Source organism: Neophocaena asiaeorientalis, unplaced genomic scaffold (assembly GCF_003031525.2).
Source record: "Neophocaena asiaeorientalis asiaeorientalis breed wild unplaced genomic scaffold, Neophocaena_asiaeorientalis_V1.1 scaffold44, whole genome shotgun sequence".
Lineage (NCBI taxonomy): Eukaryota > Metazoa > Chordata > Mammalia > Artiodactyla > Phocoenidae > Neophocaena > Neophocaena asiaeorientalis.
Genome location: NW_020173678.1, coordinates 2143351 through 2161105, shown reverse-complemented (window position 1 = coordinate 2161105; position 17755 = coordinate 2143351). Strand labels below are relative to the sequence as shown.

At 55.3% G+C, this 17755-nt stretch overlaps 1 protein-coding gene and 2 long non-coding RNA genes across 4 annotated transcripts in view; 1 reads left to right on the top strand and 2 right to left on the bottom strand.

Moving 5' to 3' along the window:
- Nucleotides 1–15275, top strand: part of SYT2 (synaptotagmin 2) — a 34498-nt gene extending 19223 nt beyond the window's left edge. The window contains exons 2-9 of one of the 2 annotated variants that reach the window (XM_024749650.1): nt 9613–9806; nt 10665–10831; nt 11697–11813; nt 12049–12216; nt 12388–12555; nt 13406–13523; nt 14152–14285; nt 14829–15275. In XM_024749650.1, the coding sequence (XP_024605418.1) occupies nt 9629–9806; nt 10665–10831; nt 11697–11813; nt 12049–12216; nt 12388–12555; nt 13406–13523; nt 14152–14285; nt 14829–15035 (1257 nt within the window). In that variant the 5' untranslated portion in view covers nt 9613–9628 and the 3' untranslated portion in view covers nt 15036–15275. Of the gene's footprint in view, nt 1–9612; nt 9807–10115; nt 10832–11696; nt 11814–12048; nt 12217–12387; nt 12556–13405; nt 13524–14151; nt 14286–14828 lie in introns of those variants that run through there. The other variant, XM_024749649.1, reaches the window with a different exon arrangement.
- Nucleotides 11725–13590, bottom strand: LOC112402624 (uncharacterized). The gene is made up of 5 exons (XR_003003742.1): nt 13468–13590; nt 12938–13161; nt 12397–12531; nt 12054–12132; nt 11725–11857 (listed from the first exon to the last, which is right to left on the bottom strand). It is a non-coding gene; the product is annotated as an uncharacterized LOC112402624 (long non-coding RNA).
- Nucleotides 13584–17473, bottom strand: LOC112402623 (uncharacterized). The gene is made up of 5 exons (XR_003003740.1): nt 17149–17473; nt 15274–16601; nt 14552–14676; nt 14034–14171; nt 13584–13722 (listed from the first exon to the last, which is right to left on the bottom strand). It is a non-coding gene; the product is annotated as an uncharacterized LOC112402623 (long non-coding RNA).
- Nucleotides 17474–17755: the final 282 nt, after the last annotated feature.

Genomic DNA, 17755 nt, shown 5'->3' with positions numbered 1-17755 from the left:
CCCCGCCCCCCGACCAGATCAGCCCGAGGCCCCGCCCTCCGTCACACTGAGCCTTAGATCCACACGTGAGTTTGGGGGTCGCGGGCACTCAGTCCGAGCCGGGCAGTTTCAGGGCTGGTGTTTCTCTGGTGAGTCTCACAACAAGACAGAGAAACAGGGTGCAGGGACCTGGGAGGACGTGAGCCGAGGGGCTAAGGGGCCCCTCCGAGGCCAAGGAGGTTTCGGGGGGCGTCCAGACTGGGGGCCGGCGTTTGCCGGGTGAGTTTGTGGCCCACGCAGAGAGCAGAGGTGAGGGAAGGGCAGTGAGTAGGAGCCGGGCCCAGGCCAGCGGGGCCTTTTTTCTGAGTGTGAACAAAAGCCCTGGGGGCTTCACGTGGATCAGCCCGGCTGCCGTGTGGGGATTAGACTGAGTGGAGGACTGTGGAAGCTTCCAGAACGTAGCTGTTGTTCTTGGCTGAACTGGAGGACGTGGTGAGTGGAGGAGGGAGTTTGCAGATGCTCCGGCTGGGCGGCGAGGGCAGGAGGGGCTGAGGACCCCAAGGCTTTGGGCGGGGCCCGGCGCTGCCCCCGCCCCGCCTCCGCCGGCATCTGGCTTCTCAGGGTGTGTGTTGTTCCCCTGCTCTTTGGGCAGCTGTGTCCTCAGGCCCCAGGCCCTGGGATCCACGGGTCTGCGGCCCCTGCTCCCTCCCAGCAGCTGTCAACTCCCCACCCCCACCCGAACCCCCGGGAACGTTGTCTGATCTTTCATAAGAACTTGGGGATGACAAGACATTCCTTTTGGCTGTTTTTGACGCTTTTCCCCTTCCCTCTGGAGCCAGGCTCCTTTCCAGCCTCTTTTACTCACTTCAGTCTAAGTGAAATTTCCAAAATGTAAACGTGAACACATTACCCGCATCCTTAGACTCCTCGTCGTGGCCGTAAGGTTGTGCGCCTGGTCCTGCGGGCTCACCTGCACCCGCGCCCCCTCTGTGCGGCCATGCTGGGCTTCCTCAGGCTCTGGGCTCCCCGTGGTGCTGCCCCCACCCCTGGGCCTTTGCATGTGCCGCTGCTGCCTTTCCTCCGCCTGGAGGGCCCCCATTCCATCACCAGTTGCTCAGGAAAGCATTCCTGCTCTCCCAGATTAGGTCAGATATACCCCAGTACAGACTCACACCAGCAAGGGTCTCTCCTTTGTGCATTTCTCAGTTACAATTTTACATTCATTTGTGCGCAGTTATGTAATATCCAGCTTATAAGTCCCGCATAGGATCTTCTCATTGCGGTGGCTTCTCTTGTTGTGGAGCACAGGCTCTAGGCGCCCAGGCTTCAGTAGTTGTGGCACGCGGGCTCAGTAGCTCCGAGGCATGCATGTGGGATCTTCCCGGACCAGGGCTTGAACCCGTGTCTCCTGCATTGGCAGGCGGATTCTTAACCACTGCTCCGCCAGGGAAGCACTCAATCAGTTATTTGTTGAATGAATGAATGAATAAGTACCTCCCCCATTGTTCTCTCTGCTCTGTACCCGGCGTTCCTACCCTATCTGGGTCCACATCATCTCTGGCTGGACTGTGAACTCACCCCTTGCGGGCCCCCTGCCCCAGCCTCACCCCCTCTGCTCCCCGTGGAGCTGTTGTTGCCCTTTAAACAGATCAGGCCACTCCTGTTGGGGACGTGAGTCCGTCCGAGCCCCTCTTCCTGGACTTCAAGGCCCCTGGGATGGGCTCTCCAGCTGACGTCCTGGTCTGTGGGGCCCCCTGAGCCTGTGGCACACGCAGCACCGTCTGCCCTGGTCGATTCTTTTGTTTCATGATTCATATCACTCGTCCTGCGGATTTGGGAAAAGGTTCATGTCCAGTAGGGGTCCCTCTGCTGTGCCGAGGCCACTCAGGCCCTTCGAAGGGGCTCCTGGATTCAGATCCGACCACAGTTATCGAACATCATCTCCGTGCCAGACACAATCAAATTTATTCTTTTAATTTTCACAACAGCTTTGAAAAGTGGGTATTATTTTCTGCCATTTTTATATGAGGAAATCGAGTTCAGAATGGGATTTGTTTGGAGTCATCTGGCAAGCGGTAAGCATCCCGGGATCACAGTCTGCCTCTCTCTGCCGGGCTGCCTCTTGCCCACCACAGAATCCAGAACCAGCGACCATGCGGGCTGAGTCTGACGAAAGCCTGCAGCTAACGTTGTACTTGGTGGAGAAAGACTGAAGACTCTCTGAAGATCAGGAAAGAGAAGGATTCCCCCTCTCACAACTTCTATAACACTGCACGGAGGTTCTTACCATGGCAGTTAGGGAAGAAAAAGAAAGAAAAGGCATCTGGATTGGAAAGAAAGGTGTGAAATTATCTCACTTGGCATGATCTTGTAGATGGAGAGTCCTAGGGAAGACACACCACACGCACGTTCCACACACACACACCACACAGTATCAGAACTAGTAAGCCAGTTCAGCATGTGGCAGGACATGAGATCAATACACGAAAGTCTACTGCATTCGTATCTGTGAGCAGTGAACAATCTGAAATGAAATTAAGAAAGCAATTCTGTCTACAGCAGCGTCAAAGAGAATCGAATATCCAGAAATAAATTTAACAAAAGCGTAAGGCTTTATCTATCCTGGGAACTGCAAAACAGTGTTGCAAGAATTTAAAGAAGCTCTTACAGGGAAAGACATTGGAATGTTACGTTGTTAAGATAGCAGCGCTCTGCAGATTGGTCCACGGGTTCAGTGCAATCCCTATCAAACTCCCAGGTGGCTTTTACAGAAATCAACAAGCTGATCTTTTAAAATTTTTTTTTCATTTTTATTGTATTTATTTATTTATTTATTTTTTGTGGTACGCAGGCCTCTCACCACTGTGGCCCCTCCCGTTGCGGAGCACAGGCTCCAGACGCGCAGGCTCAGCGGCCACGGCTCACGGGCCCAGCCGCTCCGCGGCGTGTGGGATCTTCCCGGACCGGGGCACGAACCCGCGTCCCCTGCATCGGCAGGCGGACTCTCAACCACTGCGCCACCAGGGAAGCCCCAAGCTGATCTTTTTTTTTTTTAAAAAGCTGAACTTAAAATTCATATGGAAATGCAAGAGACCCAGAATAGGCAAAATAATCTTCATGAAAGAACAAATTTGGAAGACTCACGCTGCCTGATATAAAAACTTAACTACAAAGCTGCAGTGATTAAGACAGTGTGGTATTAGCATAAGGATAGACATAGATTAATGCAATAGAGAATCCAGAAATAATCCCTCACATTTATGGTTGGTTAGTATTTTACAAGGGTATGAAGACAGTTCGGTGGGGAATAACAGTCTTTGCAACAAATGGAGATCCATACACAAAATACATTCACGAAAATGAACTCCAAGTGGATCGTAACTTGAATGTAGGAGCTAAAACTACTAGGCTCCTCTAAGAAAATATAGGAGTAGATCTTTGTGCCCTTGGGTTATGTGATGATTTCTTAGATATGACACCAAAAGCACAGGCAAGAAAAGAAACAGGTAAATTGGGCATCATCAAAATTGAAAACTTTTGTGCTTCAAAGGACACCATCAAGGGACTTCCCTGGTGGCATAGTGGTTGGGAGTCCGCCTGCCGATGCAGGTGACACGGGTTCGAGCCCAGGTCTGGGAAGATCCCACATGCCGCGGAGCAACTAAGCCCATGAGCCACAACTACTGAGCCCGTGTGCCGCGACTACTGAGCCCGTGTGCCTAGCTCGGCAATGAGAAGCCACCGCAGTGAATAGCCTATGCAGTGCAATGAAGAGTAGACCCCATTCACCACAACTAGAGAAAGCCTATGCGCAGTGGCGAGGACCCAATGCATCCAAAAATACATTATAAAGAAAAAAAGGACACCATTAAAAAAGTGAAAAGATAACCGTAGAATGGGAGAAAATATTTGCAAAACATACATGACAAGGAACTGGTATCCAGAATATACAAAGAACTCGTACAACTCAATAATAAAGAGACAAATATTCAATTAAAACATGGACAAAGGATTTGAACAGACATTTCTCCAAAGGAGACATACAAATGGCCAATAAACACATGAAGAGATGCTTGACATCATCAGAGAAATGCAAATCAAAGCCACGGTGAGATGCCACTTCACCTCTACTAGGACGGCTATAAACAAAAAGACATGTAATAACAAGTACTGTCCAGGATGTGGAGAACTTGGAACGCTCATACAATGCTGGTGGGAATGTAAATCAGTGCAGCCGCTGTTTAAAAAAATTTTTTTGAAGTATAGGTGATTTACAATGTTGTGGTAATCTCTGCTGTACAGCAAAGTGACTCAGTTATACACAGACATACATTCTTTTTCATGTTCTTTTCCATTATCGTTAGTCACAGGACATTGAATATAGTTCCCTGTGCTCTACAGTAGGACCTTGTTGTTTATCCATCCTATGGATAATAGCTTACATCTGCTAATCCCAAACTCCCAGTTCTTCCCTCCCCCTCCCTCCCTCCCACTTGGCAACCACAAGTCTGTTTTCTATGTCCGTGAGTCTATTTCTCTTTCGTAGATAGGTTCATTTGCGGCATATTTCAGATTCCACATACTAGTGATGTCATATGGTGTTTGTCTTTCTCTTTCTGACTGACTTAGTATGACAGTCTCTAGGTCCAACCATGTTGCTGCACATGGCATCATTTCATTCTTTTTTATGGCCGAGTAATATTCCATTGTGTGTATATGTGTGTGTGTAGATGTATATGTAGGAATGTTGGGGTGCATGTATCTTTTTGAATTATAGTTTTGTCTGGATATATGCCCAGGAGTGGGATTGCTGGATCATACGGTGACTCTATTTTTAGTGTAAGGAACCTCCACACTGTTCTCCATAGAGGCTCAGTGCAGCCACTTTGGAACATAGTTTGGTAGTCCTTTAAAATGTCAAACGTAGTTACCATATGACCCAGAAATTCCACTCCTAGGTATTTACCCAAGAGAAATGAAAACATGTCCAAAAACGTGCACAGAGACGTTCATTGCGGCATTATTCTTAGAGCCAAAAAGTGGAAATAACCCGTGTCCATAAATTGATGAATGGATAAATAAGATGTGTTATCTATGGAGTGGAATATTACTCAACCATAGAGAGGAATGAAGTGCTGACACCTGCTACAACACGGATGACCCTTGAGAACACTGTGCTCTGTGGGAGAAGCTGAACACCAAGGTCACCTATCATATGATTTCATTTGTATGAAAAGTCAGAAGAGGGGAATCTGTACAGATAGGTCAGTGGTTGCCTGGGGCTGGGAGGAGGGTGGGAATGGGGAGTGACTGGTAATGAAGTAGGGCTTCTTTTTGGTGAAAATGGTCTAAAATTAGATTGTGGTGATGGTTGCACAACCCTGTAAGTATACTAAAAACCCCCGAACCGAACACGTTAAATGAGTGAATTGAATGGATGTGAATTGCATCTCAAGCCTTCTTAGAGTCGGGCCGCGGAATCCTGGTCAGTGAGGTGGGGGTGAGGGAGATGGGGCTGAGCCCCCGAGGCCCGGCGGGCTCCACCTTCCCTTTCGAGATGGATTTTAGGATCAAGGCTAGTTTACCCAGCCCGTAACAAGAGCTTACTAAACTGCTTGGCGAGTGTGCGCGGGGAGAATGCGCCTGCTTCGCCCTGTGGTCGGGGCGGCCTGTGCCGGCCGTGCTGGCTCCCGGGCGAGGGCTCGGGTTCTTAGAGCAGGCCTGGAGCTTCAGGGCCCCTAAAACTTGCCCTCAGAAGAGCTCTGCGTGTAGGGAGAAGCACAGTGTGAAAAGCCTCGCTTTTACCTTTGCTGTTTGCATCCTGCTGTGTGTTTGATGCTTCTAGGAGATGTGCTGTTTGTCCCATGACCTGGAGCACCTCAGGTGTGTGCTGCTGTCCAGACACCCCCTGGGCACCGACTGTGCGCCGGGCAGAGGGGTGCTCGTGTTGCCTGCGTCTGACCTCACAGGGCCTGTGGAGGAGGCTCGTACCCCCATTTTGAGAAGCAGAAATAGCTCGGTGGGGAGGGGAGGGTTGGGGGAGCAGAGTTTAAAAACTCGTTAAGAACGTTACCTTAAATGAAGACCATCACGATAATACTTTTACCAGCAGGAGCTTGCAAACCATCTAAGCATCAAATACAGCACTACCGCGCAGCAGGGCATTATTTAGCTACTTGATAACAAAGGAAGTTTTTTTTTTTTTTTGCGGTACGGGGGCCTCTCACTGTTGTGGCCTCTCCCGTTGCGGAGCACAGGCTCCGGACGCGCAGGCTCAGCGGCCATGGCTCACGGGCCCAGCCGCTCCGTGTCATGTGGGATCTTCCCGGACCGGGGCACGAACCCGTGTCCCCTGCATCGGCAGGCGGACTCTCAACCACTGCGCCACCAGGGAAGCCCACAAAGGAAGTTTTTAATGATAAAGGAGAATGCTTGTGACAAAATTTTATGTGAAAAAAGGCCAGAATACCAAATTATATATAGTATGATCGCAACATGTAAAACACCCTCAGAAAAAAATACTGTTAGAAGCTTCTCCAAGGACACTAACCTGTGTTATCTCTGGAAGGTAGGATCGTGGGGAATGTCTCCCTTAGTCTCTTTCCCTCCCCCGTAAACCTGGATGGCTTTTGTTATTAATGGGCAGCCCTGGTTTGAGTAGGAAGTTGATGTGCTGCTGTGTAGAGGGGGCAGGGCTGGCAAGGGACCCCGACACCCCGGGGAGGAAGGGGCTCCGGGGGTGGACTTGGGTGCCATCTTCCTGGAGGAGAGATTGAAACCCACCCTGGGTGGGTGCGGAGGGAGCCTGAGGCACGGAGGTGAGGAGGGTGGGCGTGCCGGGCGCTGTCACGCAGGGAGGAGGCGGCTCGAGGGTCCTCACTGCGACCGCGCGCCTTCCTGGGTGGAGTGCTTGGGTGCAGCCCGACGCAGAAGAGCCGCGTGCTTTGCAGGCTCTCGGCTCAGGTGACTGGTTCGAACCTCAATTCCAGGACTTGTGAGCTAAGTGGCGGGGGCTGCCTAGGCCCTGGACCTCCGTTTTTGCATCTGTGAAACGGGCTGGTGCGTGAGTCTGGGGAGGAGCGGCTGGTGGCCCTGTGGTTGCTGCTTCACGGTGTTGCTACTGCTGGAAGTGCCCTGGGACTTAAAGGGATTACGACTAATACAGTCTTTTTAAAATTTTATTCTTATTTATTATTTTTTAAACAGGGACTCATATATATATATATATATATATATTTTTTCTTAACCACTGCGCCACCAGGGAAGTCCCAGCTAATACAGTCTTTTTTCTAAAATTAATTTTTATTGGAGTAGAGTTGATTTACAATGTTGTGTTAGTTTCTGCTGTACAGCAGAGTGAATCTGTTATAAATATACATAATCCACTCTTTTTAGATTCTTCTCCCGTATAGGTCGTTACAGAGTATTGAGCAGAGTTCCTTGTGCTATACAGTAGGTTATTATTAGTTATCTATTTTATATATAGTAGTGTATACATATCAATCACAATCTTCCAATTCATCCCACCATCCCCCCCACCCTATTAGCCATAAGTTCGTTTTCTACATTTGTGACTCTATTTCTGTTCTGTAAATAAGTTCATTTGTACCATTTCTTAAGAGTCCACATACAAGTGATATCATATGATACTTGTCTTTCTCTGTCTGGCTTCACTCAGTATGACAATCTCTAGGTCCATCCATGTTGCTGTGAATGGCATTATTTTGGTTTTTTTATGGCTGAGTAATATTCCATTGTATATATGTACCACATCTTCTTTATCCATTCATCTGTTGATGGACATTTAGGTTGCTTCCATGTCTTGGCTATTGTAAAGAATGCTGCAGTGAACACTGGGGTGCAGGTATCATTTCAAATTATGATTTTCTCCAGGTATATGCCCAGGAGTGGGATTGCTGGGTCGTATGGTAGTTCTATTTTTAGTTTTTTAAGGAACCTCCACACTGTTCTCCATAGTGGCTGTATCAATTGACATTCCCACCAGCAGTGTAGGAGGGTTCCCTTCTCTCAACACCCTCTCCAGCATTATGGTTTGTAGATTTTTTGATGATGGCCATTCTGACCTGTGTGAGGTGATAGCTCATTGTAGTTTTGATTTGCATTTCTCTAATAATTAGTGATGTTGAGCATCTTTTCATGTGTTTGTTGGCCATCTGTATGCCTTTGGAGAAATGTCTATTTAGATCTTAACCCCATTTTTTGATTGGGTTATTTGTTTTTTTGATATTGAGCTGCATGAGCTGTTTGTACATTTTGGAGATTAATCCCTTGTTGGTTGCTTCATTTGCAAATATTTTCTCCCATTCTCTGGGTTGTCTTTTGGTTTTGTTTATAGTTTCCCTTTGCTGTGCAAAAGCTTTAAAGTTTAATTAGGTCCCATTTGTTTATTTTTATTTTCATTCCTCTAGGAGGTGGATCAAAAAAAATATTGCTGCGATTTATGTCAGAGTGTTCTGCCTATGTTTTCTGCTGAGAGTTTTATAGTACCCAGTCTTACATTTAGGTCTTTAATCCATTTTGAGTTTATTTTTGTGTATGGTGTTAGGGAGTGTTCTTATTTCATTCTTTTACGTGTAGCTGTCCAGTTTTCCCAGCACCACTTATGGAAGAGACTGTCTTTTCTCCTTGTATATTCTTGCCTCCTTTGTCATAGATTTATTTACCACAGGTGTGTCGGTTTATTTCTGGGTTCTCTATTCTGTTCCATTGATCTGTATTTCTGTTTTTGTGCCAGTACCATACTGTCTTGATTACTGTAGCTTTGTAGTATAGTCTGAAGTAAGGGAGCCTGATTCCTCCAGCTCCGTTTTTCTTTCTCAAGATTGCTTTGGCTATTCGGGGTCTTTTGTGTTTCCCTACAGATTGTGAAATTTTTTGTTCTATTTCTGGGAACAGTGCTATTGGTAATTTGACTGGGATTGCATTGAATCTGTAGATTGCTTTGGGTAGTATGGTCATTTTGACAATATTGATTCTTCCCATCCAAGAACATGGTATATCTCTCCATCTATTTGTGTCATCTTTGATTTCTTTCATCAGTGTCTTACAGTTTTCTGAGTACAGATCTTTTGCCTCCTTAGGTAGGTTTATTCCTAGGTATTTTATTCTTTTTGATGCTGTGGTAAATAGGATTGTCTCCTTGATTTCTCTTTCTGATCTTTCATTGTTAGTATATAGGAATGCAAGAGATTTCTGTGTATTAGTTTTGTATCCTGCTACTTTACCAAATTCATCGAGCTCTAGTCATTTTCTGGTTGCATCGTTAGGATTTTCTATGTATAGTATCATGTCATCTGCAGACAAGGACAGTTTTACTTCTTCTTTTCCAATTTGTATTCCTTTTATTTCTTTTCCTTCTCTGATTGCCGTGGCTAGGACTTCCAAAATGATGTTGAATAATAGTGGCGAGAGTGGACATCCTTATCTTGTTCCTGATCTTGAAGGAAATGCTTTCAGCCTTTCACCATTGAGAATGATGTTTGCTGTGGGTTTGTTGTAATGGCCTTTATTAATAAACAGTCTTTAGCTTTTGGAAGAGCCTCTCCTGGCCCGTGGGCAGAGCCGTCTGCACTCGGGCCCGTGGGATGCTCACCCTGTCCCCTTCACCCATAGCCGTCCCTCTGCCACCATGAGGAACATCTTCAAGAGGAACCAGGAGCCCATGGTGGCTCCCACCACCACCACCACCACCATGCCTGCTGAGCCCCTGGACAACTCCACCGAGAGCGGAGGCGCCAGGGAGGGCAAGGGGGACCTGTTTGCCACGTTGAAGGACCGATTCTTCAATGAGATGGTCAAGTTCCCTCGTGAGTATCGATCTGTATGCAGCTTGGGGGCGAGGGTGGGCGGGTGCACCGTGGGGGTGTGACCGCTGCGATCTTTCCTAACGTTTGGACTCGAGGCTGGATTATTTGGGGATCCCCTTCAGGAATGGGGGGGCAGTATGGTCTGGCACTAATGAAGGGAACAAGGGGGTTTATGTGCCCTAACCTCCAGGGGGGATAAACGTTCTTATACTTAGAAATCTGTCAAAAGATGGAACCAAAAGAAGATAAAAAATTATGAAACAGAAATCATTATTCAAGTTTTCCAGTCATACTTTAAAACTGCTTTATTTTGCAAGATAGAAAATAAAACCCCCTACTGCTTCCTGGATTTCTGGTAAAGGCTGTGGGGAGAAACCCGAGGTCCGGATTCGGGGAGCAGCCCCACTGGAGGGAGGCGGTGCTTCAGCACCTCGGAGAGCAGCCCCGGCCGGGCCGCGGCCCGCCCCTCCCCGCACTTCCCAGACCCGTGGGCCCTCTGAGCCCGGCTTCCTGGCGCAGGCTCAGCCCTCTCAGGACTGCGCCTGAGGGCCGGGCCTTCCTACCCCACCGGGGTCTGATGAGGACCCTCCCATCCTTCGTGTGAGCCACAGTTCCAAGGGTCAAAGTTGTCAGATCTCAGCAGAGCCCAGATGAGGGCCCCGTGGTGTGCGCCTGGCTGCTGTCCCTGTCACAGGCTGTCCCTGCTGGGGTGGCAGAAAGGGGAGGGCACCGAAGCATGCAACTTAACGTGGGTTTACAACGCGGGGTGCAGCAGCGGGGCCGGGCCCCGACCCAGCTTTCTATCCTCGAGGGGTCGGGGCTGCCCGAGCGCCGCTGACCCCGTCTCCCTGTGGGCAGTGCCCCCCTGGGCGCTGGGCGCCATCGCGGTGCTCCTGGGCCTTCTGCTCCTCACCTGCTGCTTCTGCATCTGCAAGAAGTGCTGCTGGAAGAAGAAGAAGAACAAGAAAGAGAAGGGCAAGGGCGCCAAGAATGCCATGAACATGAAGGACATGAAGGGTGGCCAGGTAGGCGGGGCCGGGTGACCAGAGGCCCCTCGATGCTCTCCAGGTGGGAAGAGCTCGCTCAGGTCAGCAGGGACTGTCCTTGACTGACCCGAAAGGAGGCCGTTGGGACAAAATGCTGGGAAGAGAGACCCCCGCCCACCGGGAAGCCACCATCGTGTGACCCGGTTTCCCGCCGGCAGGGCTGCTGGACCATGTCCTCATTGTGGGGCCCTGTGGGTCCGTCTCTCGTCCACAAAGACGTGGCTCTTCTCCCCATCTTTCAGGGAGCAGCCTGGAAGACGCCCTGATGTACCTGTGTCTCCTTTTAAGTTTGCAGAGGCCCCGGGCACCTCACTTTCCCCATGTTTGTTCTGGGAGGAATTTCTTGCTCAAGGAATCAGTGTGGAGGGAGGAAGGAGGGCTGATCTCAGGAGGTCAGCCAGGGGCCGTGGCCTTTGAGTCTGCGTGTACACGTGTGTGAGAGCGTGTGTGAGCACGCACGTGGACGTGCGTGTGCGTGTGAGCCTGTGGGGGCCCCGGCCCTGCCATGCGGCTGGTCTGAGCTGCAGGATTTTCTTACCACTCTCTCCCTTCTCCTCCCACCTGTGGACTCGCCTGGCCTGGACGCCCGGCCTGCACGCCTGGTACGTGCTGCCCACGTGGTGGCCTGAGCTGGGGGCGGGGTGGGGGGGTCACAGGGAGGCTCCGCCACTCAAGAAGCTGCGTGGCATCTGGGCCGTGCTGGCCCCGCAGGGACAGGGCCGGGCTGGGGGCTGAGGGGAAGCAGGGCCCGACGGAGCCCCTCCAGCTCTGGGTTGGGGTCTGCACGGGGGCAGGCTCCCCGCCTTTTCTCCCTTGACCCTCCCTCCCCTCCTCAGCCCCCCAGGACGACGATGATGCCGAGACGGGCCTGACGGAGGGCGAGGGCGAGGGCGAGGGCGAGGAGCCGGAGAACCTGGGGAAGCTGCAGTTCTCCCTGGACTATGACTTCCAGGCCAACCAGGTGCGCGGGGCGGCCCCCAGGGCTCCACGGGGCGGGCACCCCGGCTGTAGGGAAGAAGGGCTGTGCTCAGCCTGCCCGCCGTCCACGTGCCGCCCTCCTCGGGCAGACCAGTCACCTCGCGGCGACCGTCTCCCCCGTGTTACTCCGATTCCCCGGGGAGGGAGATGGAGGCCGACTTCCTGTCCAGCACCCGCCCGCCCCCTCGGGGCTGACCCGGCGCCCACTCACTCCACAGCTCACCGTGGGCGTCCTGCAGGCAGCGGAGCTGCCCGCCCTGGACATGGGCGGCACCTCGGACCCTTACGTCAAGGTCTTCCTCCTTCCAGACAAGAAGAAGAAATATGAGACCAAAGTCCATCGGAAGACGCTGAACCCCGCCTTCAACGAGACTTTCACCTTCAAGGTGACAGGCTGGCCCGCTGCGGACCTTCCCCTGGTCCTGGGCTGTGGCTGAGGCCCAGAACCAGCTCGGCCCGGACCCGAGCCCGGGTGTCCGCAGACTTGGCAGGTGTCCTGCAGGGCCCCCAGAGGCCCCGAGCTGCCCTGACCCCTCCATCCTGCCTGTGCCCCGCAGGTGCCCTACCAGGAGCTGGGGGGCAAGACCCTGGTGATGGCCATCTACGACTTTGACCGCTTCTCCAAGCACGACATCATCGGGGAGGTAAAGGTGCCCATGAACACCGTGGACCTGGGGCAGCCCATCGAGGAGTGGAGGGACCTGCAGGGCGGAGAGAAGGAGGAGGTGAGAGCGGGAGAGCTTGGCGGGTCCGCCCCACGCCCCCGGCTCTGTGTCTGCAGACGAGGGGGCACCTCAGGGGGACAGGACGCGTCACTCGTGTTTCTCCCGTGGCTCTGGGCCCACTTAGGGCCGGTGACCCACCTGGGGACCACATTCACCCACAGGGAGAGCCCACATTGTTCTAGAGGATTCTCAGCAAGGGGGGGCCTGTCTTCCTAGAAACTGCCACAGCACGCACTCACTCATTCGCCAAATATTTATTGAGCACCTACTGTGTACCAAAGCCCCCACTGTGTACCAAAGCCCCCATTTAGCCACCATCCCTTCCAAGCACCAGCCGGGCGTGTTGGCCGAGTCCGCGCACGTGAGGTGTGCCCTTCCTCACCTCGGGGCTCAGGTCGCCCGGAGGAAGGGTCAGCACCCTGACTGGGCTGTGGGCGAGGCGGCCAGCCTGGGTCCCGAGGCCCGCCTCTGAGAAGCCTCGACTGTGCCATGGCGCCGGCCGAGCTCTCGGGCCCGGGAGCCCCCTCTTGCTAGTCACGAGGTCCTTGCCCTGTGACGCTAACACAAGGAAAGGGATGCCGAGGGCTTGGAGGACAGCAGCTCGCTCTGCAAGTGGTATGGCTGTGATCAGGAAGGGGGGCTCCCCACATCCCCCCTTCGTCCCCCTCCGCCGCCTGCCAGGCTGGGGAGGGGCCCCGGCAAACCCCACACCGCCAGCAGCCTGTCCTCGGCGCTGCAGTGTCCACCTGTCACGGCCAGGGCTGTGCCACCCCTGGCCTGAGGCCCCGAGGGGGTCAGCCGTGCTGGACACAGGCGCTGCTGCGCTGACCGCATCCCCTTCCCCCGACAGCCGGAGAAGCTGGGTGACATCTGCACCTCGTTGCGCTACGTGCCCACGGCTGGGAAGCTCACCGTCTGCATCCTGGAGGCCAAGAACCTCAAGAAGATGGACGTGGGGGGCCTTTCAGGTGTGTGCGTGGCTTCTGGCCGCCATCGGGGTCACCTGCCAGCCGGTCGCGGCCCAGAGCCCTCGACCTGGATAGCAGGCGTCAGATGCGTGGGACACACAGGCTGTCTGAGCGGCTTTGGGTCCTCAGGGCAGGGCAGGACAGGGCGGGGCGGGGAGCCCCGCTGAGAGCTGCCTTTCCGCTGCTCTCCCTGTGGGCCCTGGAGGGAAGGGGTCAGGGACCTCACCCCCAGGTGAGGCAGGGACAGGGAGGGCAGGCGGGGGGGGGAGATGGGGGCGGCCCTGCCTTGGAAGGGGCTCTGGGCGGGGCTGGGGGGTGCGACTGCCCGGCCTCCTGAACTGCTCAGGTTCCCGCCAGCCCAGCTCTGTCCCTGAGCCCCCGCGTGACCTCGGGCAGACAGGTGCCCTTCTCTGGGCCTCGTTACTAAGGTCAGAAGGATGGGATGGGGGGGGTCGCTGCCGTGCCCCCCTGCCCAGGACGGACACCACCAAGTGGCCCCCGGCTCCTCACCGAGCTCCAGGCGGCCACAGCCATGGCGGGGTCCCAGAGGCTTCACCTCTGGCCACCCTGGCCTGGAAGCTGGCGGGCCGGGTGCGTGCTCAGGGCCTCGCCCGCTGCCTCCGCGCAGACCCCTACGTGAAGATCCACCTGATGCAGAACGGCAAGAGGCTCAAGAAGAAGAAGACGACGGTGAAGAAGAAGACCCTGAACCCGTACTTCAATGAGTCCTTCAGCTTCGAGATCCCCTTCGAGCAGATCCAGGTGCTGGGCTGGCAGGGGTGGACGTGGGGCGGGTGACCTCCCTCACTGACTGCTACGGCCGGCCATGCCCGGCACTTCCCAGCCCGCCCCTTTTCTGGGAGGTGAGCGGGAGCTGCTCACAGACACCTCCTTTTGGCCTCGAGGTTGGCGGCAGGGCGCGTGTGTGGAGAGGGTGCAGCCGCTGAGGCGGTGGACGCCCACCTCCCCCTGCTGCCCCTCCACCCCCAGTCCAGGTCACTTCCTCCGGGAAGCCTGCCCTCACTCACCAGCCAGACGTCACTCCCTGAGGTCCCGAGGTGCCTCCTGCTGGCCTCTCGGGTGTGACCTTTGTCACCTCGCGAGGATGCGTCTGCCCTTCTGCTCCCAGGCGCTCAGCACGCTGCCGGGGGCCCTGTGTTCAGTCGTTGGTAGAAGGGAAGGATGCGTCAGAGGCACGGGCCCCGGGCGCCTCTGTGTGCCCGCCCGCCCAGTTGGCACTGGGGAGGGAGGGGCCGGCCGCCGGGTCCTTCTCCTGCCCACTGCCCCTCCCTCTGCCCCCTGCAGAAAGTCCAGGTGGTGGTCACCGTGCTGGATTACGACAAGCTGGGCAAGAACGAAGCCATTGGCAAGATCTTCGTGGGCAGCAGTGCCACGGGCACGGAGCTGCGGCACTGGTCTGACATGCTGGCCAACCCCCGCCGGCCCATTGCCCAGTGGCACTCACTCAAGCCCGAGGAGGAGGTGGACGCGCTGCTGGGCAAGAACAAGTAGGGGCCGCGGCCCGAGCCGCTGCTGCCTCAGCCGGGCAGCCCTCGAGGCATCCCTGCCCACCCGTGTGCGGCCGTGCCCTCGCTCCTCTGCCCTCGTCCTCTTTCTAAAGACCCCCTCCCTCCGACGGTGGCTGAGGAGGGCCCCTCGGAGGTGAGAGAAGCCTGGCCCGTCGTCGCCCCGGGAGCTTCCTCGCTGCATGCCGCCACCCTCCTCCTCCAAAGCTCCGCCCAGCCCTCACCTCGAGGGAGGCTCTCTTGGCAGAAAGTGGTGGCATTTTCTGAGCGTTCCGGACCAACGGAATGGCAGCACCTCCTGACTCCTGACGGAAGGCAACCAGCAGCCAGGGATCCGTGCGTGCGCATCCTCTGTGCTCGTGGAGGGCCGCAGACAGGGTGCCGTGTGGGAGCAGAGGGCTTAGAACCCTGCTCGGACTGGGGAGCTCCCACGCTGCGTGGGAGTGGCTGTTTGGGAGGGGAGACTGGACTGTGCAGAGCCAGGACCAAAGCCCGCTGCCGGCGTGGACCTCCTCCTGCTGCCGGGGGCTTCCCGGGACACCACAGACCTGAGCTACAGGCTAGACTGGCTGGACTCGAACAGGGACTGTCCGTCCCGTGACCTCACCTTGCTGACGGGTGATGTCAAACCGCAAAGAAACAGAAGACCCGCTTCCCGGAAAGGCCCAAATGAAACTGCCGGGCCTTTGCCCTTGTGGTGGGAGACCCAGACGCCAGCTCCCTTTCTAGGACGGGAGCCAGCAGTCACTGGCATCTCTCACCCTCCCGCCTGTGCTCCTCCCTTAATCAAAGTGGAGCAGCGCTGTCTGAAGACACGGTATCCGTTCAGAGCCAGAGGGCTTGAAAAGGAAGGTTTACAGGTTCTTAGTTCCCCTGAGGCCCAGGTAAGGAGGGGAGGGTAGTGGACAGCTGGCTGAGCTTTCCCAGGGGCCCTGCGGGGAGGCCCCGCCTAGCATTCCTGAGGGACTTGCTGTGAATCCCGAGGGGCAGGGCAGCCATTCCGAGGGGTGGCGGAGGACACGGGCCGGGTTCTGCCCCGCGGTCACTGTGCTCGTTCCCCGCGCACCTCGTGTCCCCAGCATCGATAAAAAGCCATATATACGTTAGTCCAGTGTGCGCCGAGTCTCCTTCCAAACCTGCAGCCTGGGCGAGAGCATCCAGCCCCCGGCCCCCCTCAGCCGCCCTCGTCTCTGCGGCTGCAGGCCCTGGCCCTCTCCTCGGCACAGACCACTCAAGGCTTCCCAGACCCGGAGCTGCGCCTCTTTCCCAGCACACGTGGCGGCACCTCCCACCCCGTCTAGCCACCCTGGCGTCCGCGGGCACCTGAGGCAGAGGGACGTCTCTTTCACTGTCAGAAAGGAGCAGGCGTGTGTTCCTGCCCGGCTGCGTTTCCCCGCTGGGCAGGTGGTGAGAAACCGTCTCCTCCGGGAGCAGCAGCTGGGCAGTGGGGCTCAGGCTTGCTCGTGGCCCTCGGTCCTCAGGAAGTCATTCTTCACTTGATGCCGAGAAGCTGGGACCTGACGAAGAATGTGGGCTGGTCCTAGGGCCCGGGCTGTAGGACAAGAGTGAGGCTTCAGGCCCGGGGGGACCACAGGGGGCTGTCCCGGCCTGGATGCCCCCCTGCAGAGCTATGGGATCTGGTGCTTCCTCGGGGCCCCCTCTCCGCCAGCCTCCCCCGGGGCCCCCAGAGCTGACTTCTCACCCTCCACCTTCACTCTCGCGCCCCTTCCCGACCACCTTCCACCATCTGGGATTCTCGTCCACCCTCCTGAGCCCAGGACTCGCCTCTCTCCCGGCGGGAAGGGGAGAGGCTCCGCAGCACGTCTGCTGCCCTGGGGGTCCTAGGCCCGGAGACGCGGCTGGATTACGGCTCTGGGCCCACCTCGAGTGGGTAGCCTCAGGGGCAGGGAGGTTGAGTGTGGGCACCAGTGCGGAGCCGAGGGGACGCGGGAGGGGAGCAGTGCTCTCTTGGGTTCTGGCCGGTCCTGGCTGGGCCCCTGCCTCAGAGGAGCCGTCTGAGCAGAAGGCATCTACCGGGCCCACAAACTAGGTGGGGAAACAACACTGGTCCTAAGTGTCCTGCACCTGAGGGTCCTTACCCAGTCCACAGAGCACCTTCACTGCCACCAGGCTTGTTTCTGGGGTGTCGGGATCCTGTCCTGAGTGGGACAGAATTAAGGTTGGCTACGAGGGGTTCTGGAGACCTCCAGGCTGTGCGTTTTCACTCCCAAAGTCTACTGCAGAGAGGAAAGTAGAAGAGGCGATTTTTACAAAGGGACTGAAACCATGAAAAATGAAACCCAGTGCCACCCAGAAAATGGAGGTGAGGCCAGAAAGCTCTGTTTCCTCCTTTCTCCTTGAATAATCATTCCAAAGTGGAACCAACTCCACCAGGGCTCTGGGCACGTTTCCGGATTTTGGCCGTGCAAGCTGAGGGCTGGGGGAAGCTGGGGGAATCCCCCTATGATGGGCGACCGGTGCCGGGCCGGATGGGAAGTGACGTTCCGGGTCGCTTGGCTGGGGGAAGGGACAGCAGGGATTCACGCAGCCTCAGGCCTGGTCTTTTTACTTCCCAGGAACCATATGTAGCTTGTGCTTCTAGAATCGGTTTGAGATGGTCTTGCTGGCCCAGGGCTTCAGTGAGGGGTGGGGGTGGGGTGGCTGCAGCTCCCCCCCCAGCCCTGCAGTGGGAGGTGGGTGGTGAGT